General features: G+C 32.9%; 2 protein-coding genes across 2 annotated transcripts; one reads left to right on the forward strand and one right to left on the reverse strand.

The window, feature by feature from the left end:
• Nucleotides 1-1,979: 1,979 nt before the first annotated feature.
• Nucleotides 1,980-2,852, reverse strand: LOC107865107. The gene has a single exon (XM_016711457.2). The coding sequence runs from the start codon at nucleotides 2,850-2,852 to the stop codon at nucleotides 1,980-1,982; it is 873 nt and encodes a 290-aa protein (XP_016566943.1).
• Nucleotides 2,853-11,124: 8,272 nt separating this feature from the next.
• On the forward strand, nucleotides 11,125-13,491 carry LOC107865099 (5-amino-6-(5-phospho-D-ribitylamino)uracil phosphatase, chloroplastic). The gene has a single exon (XM_016711450.2). The coding sequence runs from the start codon at nucleotides 12,100-12,102 to the stop codon at nucleotides 13,240-13,242; it is 1,143 nt and encodes a 380-aa protein (XP_016566936.1). The 5' UTR covers nucleotides 11,125-12,099; the 3' UTR covers nucleotides 13,243-13,491.
• The last annotated feature ends 1,772 nt before the right edge of the window (nucleotides 13,492-15,263 follow it).

The raw sequence follows: 15,263 nt of genomic DNA on the forward strand, positions 1-15,263 counted from the left end.
ACTATTGGTCCTACTGTTGCTAATGGGGTTACCCCCATATTTTTTAGAAGTTCGAAGGACTTCGTTAAAGTCTCCACTCACCATCCAACTAGCATTACTGTTACCATTAATGGTATTTACAATAGTAATTAACTGGTCCCAAAGAATCTTTGTATTATTAAGGTTGGTACTTGCATAAATAATACTCAGAAACCAGGAGTGAGAGGAAGATTTTACCTTAACTGCAACATGGATGCTTTGGGGAGTGATCGAGATGTCATTGATGTTATGTGGCATTCCTTCCACATCAAGACAATTCCAACCGAAAGTCCAATTGCCCCAGATTGGATAAGACAATCAAACCCAAGATCCTGAGTCAGAGTATGATGGTTCGACATTTTAGTCTTTAGAAGAGCCAACATGGATGGTTTGTGAGTTCGACCATAGAAACGCAGTGCCTCTTGAACTCTGCGTTGTTGGCTCATCTAGAATTCCAAATAATGATATTCATCATCATTTTTTATTGAGGTTGCTGCTGGTCAACTACCACTGTCTTCCCCTTGCTCATTGGAGCCTGGGGAGATTGTGGGATGTTCACATTTTTTATTGATTTCAGTGGGTTCAGAGTAGTCCTAAACATCCCCCCTATTAGTGCACTTGGATTCTTGACCTCCAAGGTGAATTTGGTTAGATGTTGAGGTATCAGGATTATCCATATCTCGCTAACTCTCTGAACCTTAAAGCTATTATTTTGTCTAGGGTGGTTACCTCTGTGATTGGGACTGCCATGGTTGCTAGAATAGCTTCAATTTCTCTGTTGGTTGCTCTTAACATATCAAGTATTTTTTCGCTTTCCCAAGTCTGTAGAAGAAAAGACGTTTGTGGGGGGTGCACCCACTGGAGAAAGTGTATCCTCCAGTTGAAGCAGCTTTGGTCCATTCAAAAGAAGAAGTGGGTTTGGAGGTGGAAAGAAGGGGAGGGTCTGCGCTACATGGCTCATTGCTCCCGCTAATGTTTCCGGTGTTAGGGGTTCTAGTTAGTTCAGGCCTCCTAATGACATCGGTGTCAACATCCATACATTGTTTCCGTAAGTTGCTAGGCCCTAATTGAGACCCTCCTTCACTACCAGGGCTAGGTAAGGTGGATGGTTCAAAGTTATTTCTACTTGTTTCCCTCTTAATTCCCCTTTCATGGTTAGTAATAAGTTTTGAAGTCCCATCTCTAACCACGACTGGGGTGTATGATCCAGAAGGGGTGTTTTTGTGACAAGAGTTAATTTCCCCCTGTCCATCGTTAGTCTGATGACTTTCAGAGGTAGGTTTATGGGAGGAAGGAGAAGGAGAGAGAGTATTTGCTTCCCCTTTACTAAGTAAGGGAGTTGGAGAGTTCCCATTTTTAGAAGTACTAGCAGACTGTTGGTTCAGAGTTAGAAGCCGAGCTCTCTGGGTGATTTGACCATCAGTGGTCAAGTTGGCAGTGAGATGATTGCCCTGTGACTGACTAACTGAAAGGATGGGGGTTAATATAATATCTCCCCCCTTTTGCTCATGGTTTTTTTTAAAACCTTATTTTATTTCTTGGGTCTCAGGAGAACAGATGAGAGTACTTGACAATGGTCCCACTTGGGCTTGGGTATTTTGATCCTGTCCAGTGGTTTAGGTATGTCGTTGGGCCTGCTTAATTGAGCCCAAGCCTTGGGGAGTAGACTTGCTACTGGATCCGCTGTTCAGTTGGCCCAGGAAATGTTGGGCCAAACGAGAGGAGCTATTTTTCTCTTTCTGTTTCCCCTTGTTAGGGGTTTTGCCGTCCTGAGACACTGACAGCGCTGGGGGAGTAGTTGAAAGAGGGTCAACAAACTTACCTGTAGCGGCATTATATTCCTTCACTAGGAGAATGAGGATTTTTCGATTATTTATACTTGACCTTGGCTGATTTTTTTGTGATTTTACCTTCTGTTGTATATTCTTCCTTCTGAAGGGGACGGTTTTCCACTCACTACCTTAAGCAGATTCTTTGAAGGTCTGTTCTTCTGCTTTGGGTTGCTCTTCTTGAGGATTTTCCTTGACTTTGAAGTCGCAGTGCCTTAACACATGCCCCAATCGACCACATCCCGTACACAATATTCCTTCGCCCTCGTAGTAGATCGGTTGTGAATGTGTACCAATGAGGATAGAGGTGCATACTGGGGTGTCCAATGGGATTTGGACACAGATCCGTGCAAACCTACCCCTAAGAGTTGCATATGTACAAGTATTAATCTTTAACAGGCTGCTAATTTGCTTCCCAATCCTTTCATGTATCGATCTATCATAGAACTCTATTGGTAGGAATGGGAGTCTTATCCAGATCGCAGTAAATGGGATTTTCGATAGGTAGGGAACAAAATTTGACTCCCATTTTCTAGTGGATATATAGGATCCTGCTACGAACCAAGGACCTAGATGAAGGATTTTCTTTTGACTTTCCTCGAGTCCTAATTTCACTGTAAAAAACTCATCCCCAAGGTCGATTTGTGTTAATTTCTCTACAAACTTCCAGAGATCTGTAAGCTTGATTTTGAGATAGTTATGGTTAAACTTCTTCCCCACACACTTGATGATTACTGAGTGCTTCCATGGAGAGTAAATTCTATGTTTTTCTTCCTTTGAGAGGGATATGGATGTTTTTGTATCCACATTCGTCGTTTTCTCCGACTCAGTAGTGAAGTCCTCTTCATAGCAAGTTGAGCGTTCTTGAGATTGGTCAGTTACAACTTCCTTATATGAAGGTTTATGGGGGATATCTTCTTCCATCTGATTGACGTTAGGATCTGGTGGATCCGATGACGGAGACGAAGGAAAAGGGTTAGTGAATGGGGTCGTCGATTGGGTCATGCTGGGGATTTTTTTAGAGAGAGAAGTCGTTCTCTCTGTAAGTTTTTAGCAATTATATATATATGTTAGGATATCTAATTTTAGTTAAATTTAGAAGATTAATTTGTCAATTTAGAAGGAAAAAAGAAACTTACATTGAATATGCAGCAAACGAATTGAATGAATTTGTTGCAGAAAATGTGAAAGAAAAAGGGAGACCAAATATTTTAAGGGCAACTTACATAAATCTCTGAATCTTTAAGTGATATTACATCCAATTCCGACTATTTTGTTAATTATATTTAATCTCAATATTTTAAAATGGTGATACATGTGTTATATGGTGATACATATAAAAAAGTAATACATTTGACATTAACAAGATATTTATTTAAGGAAATAATAGATTCTCTTTTATTCATTGTATTCTTTTATTTAATGAAAGATATTTAATTTTTCTCTTTTCTTAGATTTAATTTAGGTGTTTTAATTACGTTTCTTTTTTTTTTCTTTTTTTTCATCTTTAATTATGAAAGATACATTTCTTTTATCTTTTTTCATCTTTAATTTTAGTCTGCTTTTTTTTAGATTTAATTTTAATTATGTTTCAATTCTTCTTTTAGTCTTTTTTTTTAATATTATTACTTTTGTTTCCTACACTGACTACACCATTGTCTTTCATTAATCACATATGAATCACCCAATAATTGAAATAACTAATTATATCTACCATATGAATCACCATAATACCATATATATCACCCAATAATTAAAATAAATAATTGTAGCTACCATATGAATCACCATAATACCATATATATGAACCACCCAATAATTGAAATAAATAATTGTATCTACCATATGAATCACCATAATATCATATATATCACTCATTAATATCGTATAAATCACCCAATAATTGTATGTACCATATGAATCACCATAATATAATATGTATCACCCACTAATATCATATGTATCACCCGTTAAAATCATACAAAATGTATTTATCGTATGAATCACCATAATGCCCATATAATGCTATCATAGTTATCATTCATATGAACCACCATTAAGAAAACAAACATGTGTGAATAACTAAATAAATTTTTATATGTATCAATAGATTTTAAAAAAAAAAAAATGGAAGAGATTTTAGGAGAGGAAAAAAAAAGTTGCATGCATTAATGGAGGAGAAAAAATCAGGAAAAGGGATGATTTAAGCATTAATGGAAGAGAAAAAATTAGGAAGGAAGATGATTTAATTATTGATAATTAGGGAGATATTTTAGGAAATAAAATCTTGAATGAGTTAATGGTGGACTAAAAATAGGATGTGGGGTTTTCTTGATATGTATCAAGAGTAAAGTTGAAAAATGAGATATTATGAAAATTTTAAAAAAGTAAGAAATATTAGGTAATATAGTCTGTTAAGTATGGAATTTGTGTAATTTATTCATATTTTAATTCGGATGGTTTAGTTGGGCCTAAAGTCATGGGTCCATTGGGCTGTTCAAAATAAATAGTTTAAGTTGAGATGTATCCAAATCTAGCCCGTCTTAATGGTGTGACATGTCCAACCCATTATATGACAAATAATAATATACCGAGTGAAATTCCATACGTAAGGTTAATTTTCTCAATTCTAAACAAGCATGTGAGGTTAAATTTAGTTAATTATCTCTTCAAACAATTATAGGGACGGATTACCCTTAGGTCAAGGTGCATCTGAATCCTCTTCGGCAAAAAATTATATTATATATATAATTAAAATTATTTTTTATAAATATAGAGTAGATATTGAACCATTCGATTAGTTTGTATGTTCACTTGTAAATTCCTTCGTGAAAATTCTGATTCCACCACTGAAAATTATTACTCCCTTCGTTCTATTTTATGTGTCGTCATTTTCTTTTTGGTTCATTCCAAAAAAAATGTCATCTTTGCTTATTTGGTAACTATTTAATGGCATAATTTCTGTTTTATCCTTGGTGGGTTTCACTTTATAAAAAAAGATAATTTAAAATAAATTTTAAGAGGAACAATTTTATAAATTTATCATTTATTATTTAAATTTCGTACCACTTAAATAGCGATACATAAAATAGGATGACGGGAGTATTATTTTATCGTCTTCTCCCATTACTGTGTAGTTTATTAAAGTTGTCTCCCATACTGTGTCAAGTAAAGTAGGAAACCCATTTAAAGATTTCCATGTTTATAATATGAAAGAAAAAGGATTTCTAGAAACCTTTTTTAAAAAAAAAATATTTTTATTTATTTATTTTCAACATATTTGACATTTGGTAGATTTTAAGGAATTTTGGTTTGACACGTTGTTATGTCAACGTGGCACCACGTGGTTCTTAGGAGTTTTGTTTGGGTACTTGGATTCATTTGCAGCAATAATACATTCAGAAAAATCTTGATTTTTGTGGAGAAATATTGCTGCTGCATATAAGCGTGGTAAAGCAGTGAAAATGGGCTGACCTAACTCAATTCAATTTGATTTCAGCGAATTAGAAAATTAAATAGGTTAGGTTGGATTAATCTTTTTAATTAATTAAAAATTATATAAATACATAAATTGTTTTTAATATTTATAAAAAATTTTAACTCTCTAAATATATTATAAAAATCCTAATATATACACAGAATACTATTTATATGTAGACTATATTATGTATATTAATAGGGAGAGGGAATAAAATAATTAAAAAGGTGGAAGAGAGTATAATTACTTTCAAAGGGTTGTTATTTATGTTATTTATACTTTAATTAAAGGACTTTTACAATAACAGTTCGATCCAGCTGTAAACGGGTTGTGGGTTGACTCGAATTGGTCCTTTAGAAAAAATAAAAGCAACCTGAAATATGATAAACAAAAATATTGTAAGTACTAGACAATTACAAACTTTTATGATGTCACTTTAATATGTCTCCTATTGATTTTTAGCATGTTATAGGCATCTTATTAATAACTTTAAGGGTCGTTCGGTTGGGAAACAGTTATCCCAAAATAATTAATCTAGGAATTAGTTATTCTATCATGTATATGGGATATTTTGTCTCATCTCTATGACGCAAATAATGCGATAAATAATGTTAGGACTAACTAATACCTCACACCAAACATGGAATAAAATAGTCCTTTATTTCATCTCGAACTGTTTATCCCTTATACCTTACACCAAATGATCCCTCAATTGTAATTAGCTCATGGTATTTACTGTAATAAGTAGAGAAATGATGATTAGCAAAAAATTTCATAGGAAAATTTTAATATGGTTAAGATAATACGTTGGTTCGGACACTTGATGAGGAAGGGCTCTAATACTCCAGTGCGAAGGTGTGAGTCACTAGCTAGGAATGATTTTTGGCGGGATAGAGGTAGTTTGAAGAAATATTGGAGGAAAGTAATTAGGCATGATATGGAGCAGTTACAGCTGACGGAAGATATGACACTTGATAAGAAGGTGTGGAGGATGCGGATTAGGATAGAGAGTTAGGGGGTGGGAGCGTTTCTTTATTTGTATTTGAAGTTTCTTGTTCGTGGGAGTGATGTCTATGTATTCGATTAGATAGTTTTTTTAGTAGTATCTGGTGGCTTTTATATTACATTGTGGATATTGGTGTTAGTTTATTTTGCATAATGTACTAGTCTATACGCATCTATGGTTTGTGATTGCTATACTGTTATCAGTCTTAAGTCGAGGGTCTATCGGAAACAACCTCTCTACTTTTTTGGAGGTAGTGGTATGGTTTGCGTACGCTCTACCCTCTCCAGACCCTACTATATGGGAAGACACTGGGTATGTTGTTGTTGGTTAAGATAATAAATGCAGATATATACAATGTATCTACATAAAAGCAGCAAGACTATAGCAGAAGAGAACCTAAATTTAAATAACAGAATGTTGCATTAAGCAAAGACAACAACTACTAAATCATCACAAGTAAAAGCAGCTTTTTGAAGTTCACAACTAAAACCAGCCTACCAACCATTTCAAACACACTAAGAACTTTCAAAAAATTAGTATCAACCAAAGGATGGATTAAAAAAAGTAGCTGTTTAGAAAAAATTACAAAATCCTAATTCCTAATAAATAAATGACCAATTTAAAAATGTTTAATAATTATTTTTAATGTCCCAACTCACGGACTGGCCTCTGAGGCTAACGGATTAGGCCTCTGAGGCCGACGGGCCAAGTGAGGCTGGGCTTATAAGTCTCGTTTTTTAAATGGGCTGAAAAACTTAGCCCAACGCCACTTAATTAAAAGATTGAGTTGGGACGGCTTCACAGACCAAACCCATTTTGACAGCTCTATAAAGTAGACACGATTTTATTTGTCTGTTTGCTTCATAATTTTATTATATCATCTTTAATTAATTATTATAAGTAATTTAAGTATTAAAAAATTTATAATATTTAATAAAAAATAAAATCAATATAAAATAGTAAATTAATTCTTAATATTTTAAATTAACTTAAGATCTTATATGAGGCTCAATTATTTTTTTTTATAAGTATTTTTTTATAACAATTTTGCTATATCACTTCTAGTTAGTTATTATGAGTCATTTAAGACATGTCTTCTTTGTTACTTCAACCGTAATATTTGATTGACTCTCGAAATTATATCAGTGTCACTTAAACTGGAATAGAAGAAAAAGTATTATAAATCACAATAATTAAAAATTTAAATAATTTTAAAAATACAATTGACCATCAATATCACAAAAATTTGGACAAAAAGAATATTAAAGATTACAATAGTTAACAACTTAAAATAGTAAATTACAATGCAAAAAAATATTATAAATTACAATAGCTAACAATATAAAATATCTAAAAATATATTAAAATTATAATTAACTATCTAAATTTTATTTATATCATATAAATTAAGATACAAAATGCTAACATATATTGAGTCTGTGTTAATATGAGGCCCGGATATCTAGTATTGAAATAGACATGCAAAAAATAATTATATTAGCGGGAAATAGTTATTTTTTGTTTTTCATTTGATATGCGTTATCAATTTTGGAAATTTAATAATTTAAATTTGCACATTATATGACTCATTTTTAAAGGCTACATTTTTAATTAAAAAAAAAAGTAGTTTTATGAATTTAAATTTAAAATATCTAATTAAGAGTACTGCAGCTATATGACTACGACTTATATTTTGCGTAATTTTTCATTTTTCTTTTGGTTTCTCATTTGGTGTTCGGTATCTGCATTGAAATTCGATTAATTCAGATTCGCACAGGGGTAGGTCCCCATACGGGGTTAGCGCTCTCTACTAAGAGTTTTTTTATACTAAAAGCTCGAACTCGAGACCTCTAATTAAAAGAAAAGCAGCCCCATTCAATACACCACATCCGATAGTTATATTTTGCGTAATTGAAAATTCTAGAGGTGGACTTATTTAATTTTTGGAACTATCTAATTTTATTGACCCAGTACTTGTCAAATCTGTCACACCAATTAAGTTACCAAATTATTCTTTGCAACCTTTACTATTCCAAATAAACTCATTTTTCTCATTTGAAAAATTCAATACTAATTTGTTTTCATTGGAGATTTTGATAGGGAGATTTCTCAATCTTCAACCCTCTAATTCAAATAATAAAGCTAATAAATGTGACATCAAATAATGATCAAAATTATTGTTTTGCATATCTAAATATCATTGTGCTAGATTTTTTTTTTTTTAAAGTTATTGTCACAGCTAGTTAAGAAACTAAATCTATATACGTATCAACAAATATGATTTTAAAAATAGTCGATTTCCAATTGCGCCTCGCCATCAATTAGAGAAGGAGATAAATAATATAATCTCAATCTAATCTGGAAGCTTATTAACGAATGTAAATATGATATTAACAAGTTATTCCTTTTTAAAATAATTTTTTTTATAATAAGACATACATAAAAATAACTAAACATAACATCTACCGGAAAATCTTTCTATGATAGGTGTTTGCTTCTTTTTTTTTTTTTCTTTTTTCTAATTTATATATCTAGAAATGTCGATTACATCTACTACATTCTTTTTTGGAATATTTTCGATATAATATCTATATTTGTAGCAATTATGTTGGTTAACCAAAACTTAAGTAACAATAATATATATTTGATTAACATGAAGTGTATAATTATATTTGTTAGGTCTCTATTTAATTATTTGTGCAGAGTAAGAATGGAATAACGTGTGTGATTGGATGAATGGGACATTTTCTCACACTCATTATCTATATACGCATAGCTTAACTCAAGTTTGAAAAAGACCATTTTTAAAGTCATTAACATTATAAGCATCAAATTATTTTTATCATATTTTAATGAAATGTCCCTATTAATTTTAAGTAATTTCTTTATATTTGTCTAAGACAGTGTTAAGATTGTGATTCTGCGAACACAGTCTTTCTCAAATTTCGCTTATAAAATTGCATCGAGATATTTTGATGGAGTAAAGTATCTAGTATCCCCTGAACTATGATCGATTTTGCTACGACACACTCAACTTCATGGGGGTCCTTATTACTCTTGAATTAAATTTTAGCGTATCTTTATCAATCTTTTTAGCTGACGTGATACCTTTGACTTGGATCCTATTTTTATATAATAAAAGTTTCATGTCAGCATACGTTAAAATTAATTTCGGGATAATAAAATTTTCGTAAAGTTAAAATGTATCGTAGCGACTTTAGCTATAATTCTATAGGTATATTGAATGTTTATCTCTATTTTGATGAAATGCTCCTCTTTTCTTCTTTAATGGGATACCATATTTTCATGGTTAGGTATCCATACCAAACTCTAGTAAGTAGGCTTTTTTCATCAACAATATTATCTAGAACACACAAAAAGTCTTTTGAGTTATATTTATAAATAAATAAAGTAGTCACTATATAATAATATGATCACTTTTTTTCTTTTTTCTTTAAGAAAGATCATACGTGTAAGCAAAGAAATAAGTAGTACAATTTAATTATTGAGTTGCAATAATTTTGATAACTTACTTAGAAACAATTGATCTTAGAGGAAGCAATGCATGCTCCATCAATTATGAATGTCTCCATTGTTGCGGTTATTGTTCACTAAGATCCCACTAGAAGAAACATTACCCAAAATGAAAGAGAAAAATAAGTAGATGAGTGTAACGGTCCAACTCACTAGTGATATTGTTAGTTTTGGATTTAAATTTACACGATTTTAAAATGCGTCGCTAAAATGAAAGACCTGTTACATACACACCCCTCTTATGGACTCAACGTCCTCGTTGCGATTTGCCCGCCCTGTCTTACAAGACTGACACGAGATTGGCTCTGATAATATTTGTAATGGCCTAGCCCACTAGTGATATTGTTCGCTTTGGGCCTAGACCTGCACGGCTTCGAAACACGTCACTAGAGTGAAAACCCTGTTTACTTATATATTCAACATCTCTCATGTATTTTTTCGATGTGAGACTTCATGTTCTAAGTTGGGGCGTTACAATAGGTGGGGTAGGGATTCTTTTATTTTTGTTAGCACGATATACATCGACAACCCTAAAAACTTGTTAGTTCACTTCATTTAGATATTTAAATTATAATTTGTTTCAGTTGAGCTTCTGCATATATGATATAGTGTTCTCATTAGTTATTTTTTATTTGGCACACACCGTCAAATGTCTGCTACATAGATAAATTAACAATTTAAAATATGTAACATTCTTGAAGTATACGAATTAATCTTAATTAAAAACTCAAAAATATCCCAATTAAAAATGTTGTGTGTAATTAAAGAAAAAAGACACCACATTATTATGAAAATCATATGGTTAAAGTTCCAATAAAATTCTGATTGCCTAATAAAAGTATGTATAAATTATTTTAAACATTTGGAATTTTAAAAATGTTTATGGACTAAACAAAATACTGTTTCATATTTTTAGGGACAAAAAGTGAGATTAACTCAATTATCATTTAATTAAAATTCAATTATTTCAAAATTAATTATATCATCCTTAATATACAATAAAAATAATTACAATTCTGGATAAGTTGTTCAATCAAACATAAAATAAGTTTATCCTAATCAAAATTAATTATGAAATTAATTATTTCCTTATATCAAATGAGCACAAAAGTGAAATAAGTTTATTCTAATCAAAGTTAATTAGGAAATTAATTATTCCTTATACGAGCACAAAAGTGAAAGCAACCCGGAGGTTAAACTAAACCAACACGTAACCTTTTTGTGAACCCGGTTCAACTTAGCCGGCAAACAACCGGTTCACCGGTCCAATTTTCTTCTTTCATTCTCTATAAACCACACATATACACATTTTCCAACCAAAAATACTATTTCATAATAACCCCAAAAAAAGAAAAAAATCTTTGCTTTCTTCTCCAATTCACCTCAGGTTCCTCCTATTTTATCTCTTTGTAAATAAATAAAATATTTTCTCTTTAAATATATGAATAAATAATTTATAATAGAATAGTTCTTAGCTTTTTGGTGTATATTGATCATAAATCTTAGATTTTATATTATTATTAGGATAAGTCTGAGTAGTTTTAATTTTTTGGGGTTTTCTTGTTTTTTTTGTGTATATAACAATTTGGGTTTGGGTGTTTTTTTTTAAAATTTTTTTTCCTAGTTAATCAAGTAATTTAGTTATTAAGTTGGATTATTATTAACCTTTTTATGAGCTGTTGATTCTTGATTTGGAGTGTTAGTGCAAGATATTTGGGTTGTATTTGTGTAATTAAATGATGGCTATTGAGTAAAATTTGGATCTTTATTGTTAAAAAGGGGTGTTTTGTTTGTTGCTTTTTTCCTTGTGGTGATTTGGGGAAGTTTGGAAGATTGAAAGTTCAAGTGGGTTGTTGGATTTGTTGAGATTGTGTTAAGTTGAGGTTAGTTGAGTGGTTTTGTGGTGGAAAGTTTGGATCTTTATTGTTAAAAAGCGGTTAATAGTTCAAAAGTTTATTTGGGGTTGTTGAATTTGTTGAGATTGTGTTAAGTTGGGGTGAGTTGAGTGGTTTTGTGGTGGAAAGTTTGGAACTTTGTTGTTAAAAAGGGGTTCTTTCTTTGTTCCTTTTTGTCCCTTTGCTTTTTGTGGTGATTTGGGGCAGTTTGAAAGTTAATTTGGGTTTGTAAGATTTATTTAGGTTGTGTTAACTTGGGTGAGTTTGAGTAGTTTTGTGGTGGAAAGTTTGAATCTTTAAAGTTAGAGATTTGGTGGGGTGTAAGATTAGTTAGTGAAGATGGTTGAATCAATTGGTGCAATATCACTTTTAGGGAGGGTACCAGTTTATGGAGTATGTTATGGGAAAGATCTGTTGAGTAAACGGAAGGCAATTGATGTATGTGGATTGCCTTCTGCTGATTGTCATGGCAGAAAGTTTGTTTGTGGTTCTTATTTGCGGAGATTAAGATCTGGTTGTGTAAGGTTTTCGTCAATAAGATGCCAGGCTATGGAATTGACCAAAGAGGCATATTCATATAAAGAGGACGGGAGAATTCCTAAAGATTTCCGGTATCGGATTGAGACTGATGTGGATAGAAAGCCAGGGAAATGGCCACCAGCAAATAAAGCTGACAATCCAGCTCTTCATAATCCATTGATTAGACAAGAGAGGATGGGTTGTGGATGGTTAGCAGCTATATTTGAATGGGAGGGTGTGTTAGCTGAAGACAATCCAGATCTTGAGAAACAGGCGTGGTTAGGTCTGTCTCAGGAAGAAGGAAAATCACCTCCTCCGGGTTTCATTTTGAAGAGAATTGAAGGAATGAAGAATGAGCAAGCGATATCAGAAGTTCTCTGCTGGTCAAGAGATCCCGTACAAGTGAGGAGAATGGCGTCTCGGAAGGAGGAGATTTATCAAGCGTTGCAGGGTGGAGTTTATAGCTTCCGACCTGGATCACAGGAGTTTGTCAATACCCTGATGCACTACAAGGTGCCAATGGCTTTAGTATCTACACGCCCTAGAAAGTATATCGAGAATGCAATTGGTACCGTTGGCTTTGAAGGGATTTTTAGTGTCGTCGTAGCTGCTGAGGATGTTCACAGAGGGAAGCCTGATCCGGAGATGTTTGTCTATGTATCACAGCTTCTACAGTACATACCAGAGAGGTGTATTGTGTTTGGAAACTCAAATCAAACCGTGGAGGCTGCACATGATGCTCAGATGAAGTGTGTCGCCGTTGCCAGCAAACATCCAGTGTACGAGCTTGGTGCTGCTGACTTGGTTGTTCGACACCTTGATGAGCTCTCAATCGTTGACCTAAAGAACCTTGCTGCTGTTGAGCTTACTGAATTTGGATCCCCTGAACCAGAGTTGGAGATGGAAGAAGAGGATGATCCGTATCCTCCATCTACGGTGGCCGTTGATGATGGTTTCTGGTAGCATCTCCTCAATGTACAGTAGTTGCGGTTAATATTATTCAAATAGGATGTAGAAAAATATAAACTAAAATGCAGGGCAAGAAGTGTATCAGAAGGTGGTCTACATTGGGCTGCCATTTATGTGACTTTGTAAGTGATATTTGTATTATACATGTATATTTCTGATTATCGCTACTTGCTTTTGGATTTTGAGTTGTAACTTGTAGAAGTTTAAAAGGTTGGACATAAATAATACTGAAATTAAGATGCATATGAATGGTTCCTTTTCGAAAAAGATATGGTAAAAGAGGACTTGCAACAAAAGTGTTGCTGTGTATTTATCTCGACGAAATCATATTTACTCCTCTTTTAGTTGTAGCAGTGAATGTTGCATATGCTCTTTACCTTATTACCTCCGTAGGGGTCGTTTGGTAGAGTAGAGTGTATTAAAAGTTTTAATACATGCATTAGTCTTTGCGCATTAGTCGTATCGTGTTTGGTATCATATTTTTGACCATGCATAATTAATACTTTAGTAATACACTCCGTTTTCCATGTATTAGTAATGCAAGACTTTCAACGCATGTATTAATTTATTAAATGACATTACTACCCCTTAAATTATTTCCCCTCCTTTTCCCACCATATCAAATCCCCTATTCCTTTCCCACCATATTCAAAAAATGCTCTCTCTATTTTTGTACTCTACCATGGAAAAGAGGGTGTTATTTGATGAACTTGTATGAGAAAATTTTTGTACTCTACCATGGAAAAGAGGGTGTTATTTGATGAACTTGTATGAGATACAACAAAAAGGGTTCATGTGAGAAGAAATTCTCTACATAGCTACCACAGTAAGTTTACATTTTATTCAAGTCCTCAAATTTGTTCTTATATATGTTGGATGATATTCTTGGACATTTAACGGCAACTTCCTTGCTATAGAAACTTCAAAATGTTAATACCAAGTATTATTAATCATAAAGTTCAAAGTATTTAGGATGATTGTTTCTGTATTTACATTCTTATTTCTTGTAATTTTCACTTTGAAATAGGAATTTGTTCGAGCTTTGTTGCTTGTACACCTTGAAAACAGATTGTAAAAGGAAGGTTGAAGGAAGGGCAATTCAGTAAAAAAACATTTTTTTATAAAAATTATATAAATATATATTATCTTTAATACATCAAACCAAACGCTATATAAAAAATAATGTATGTGTAACTAAAACAAGCATTGTTAATACTTGCATTAATAGTACAAGCATTACTAATATACTATCATATTTAGCATTATTCTTATAAATTCTACCAAACGACCTCTAGTGTTTCCTGGTTTTCTCTAGCTAGGCATCATGTTTTCCACTGCACTTGATTCGGTGGAGGTCATCGAGTCACAGTGAGCTACTTTCATGAATATTTGCATGCTATCCTGTACACTCCAAACAGATCATGAATTGATGCTTAGTGATAAAGAGGCATGTAGTTTAATGGTAACCAGATTTGGGTGGTGCCTTGTCAGAGTGATGAAGATAACCTTTTTTGGGTGGCTATTATGTTTGAACCGAGGTTCTATCGGAAACTACCTTCCTGCCTTGTAAAGATGGAGATAAGACGGTACACACACCACTCTTCCGAGACAATGTGCCAGGATTAGTACCTCGGATATATTGTTGTTGGCGATTATGTTTGAAATCATTAGCTGCTATAGATGATTTTAGATTTTATCCTGCAAATTTAGTAATGTTGGTTACTACACCCTTGTGAATAGAATCTTGTTTCTCCAAACCATGAAATAAATAATACATTGTGACAAGAGAAAGTTGCTTGAGTGGTAAGCATTCTTCACCTCCCTCGAACCCTGAGGTTACTAGTTCGAGTCACCAAAGGAGTGAAGCAAGGGGCCCCAGGAGGGATTAAGAAAAGTAAAATATCCGGGGATGGATAAACAAAGCAATGAATTTGGGAAATTTAAATATCCAGACATAGTCCATTTAATGAAGTTGATAACTACCATTAGTTGGTTTTGTTTCTCGACATGTCACT

Source organism: Capsicum annuum, chromosome 1 (genome assembly GCF_002878395.1).
Source record: "Capsicum annuum cultivar UCD-10X-F1 chromosome 1, UCD10Xv1.1, whole genome shotgun sequence".
Classification (NCBI taxonomy): Eukaryota; Viridiplantae; Streptophyta; class Magnoliopsida; order Solanales; family Solanaceae; genus Capsicum; species Capsicum annuum.

Bases quoted from the DNA above. Each gene is read 5' to 3' on its own strand.
- LOC107865107 (XM_016711457.2), bottom strand. From the start codon at position 2,852: ATGACCCAATCGACGACCCCATTCACTAACCCTTTTCCTTCGTCTCCG.
- LOC107865099 (XM_016711450.2), top strand. From the start codon at position 12,100: ATGGTTGAATCAATTGGTGCAATATCACTTTTAGGGAGGGTACCAGTT.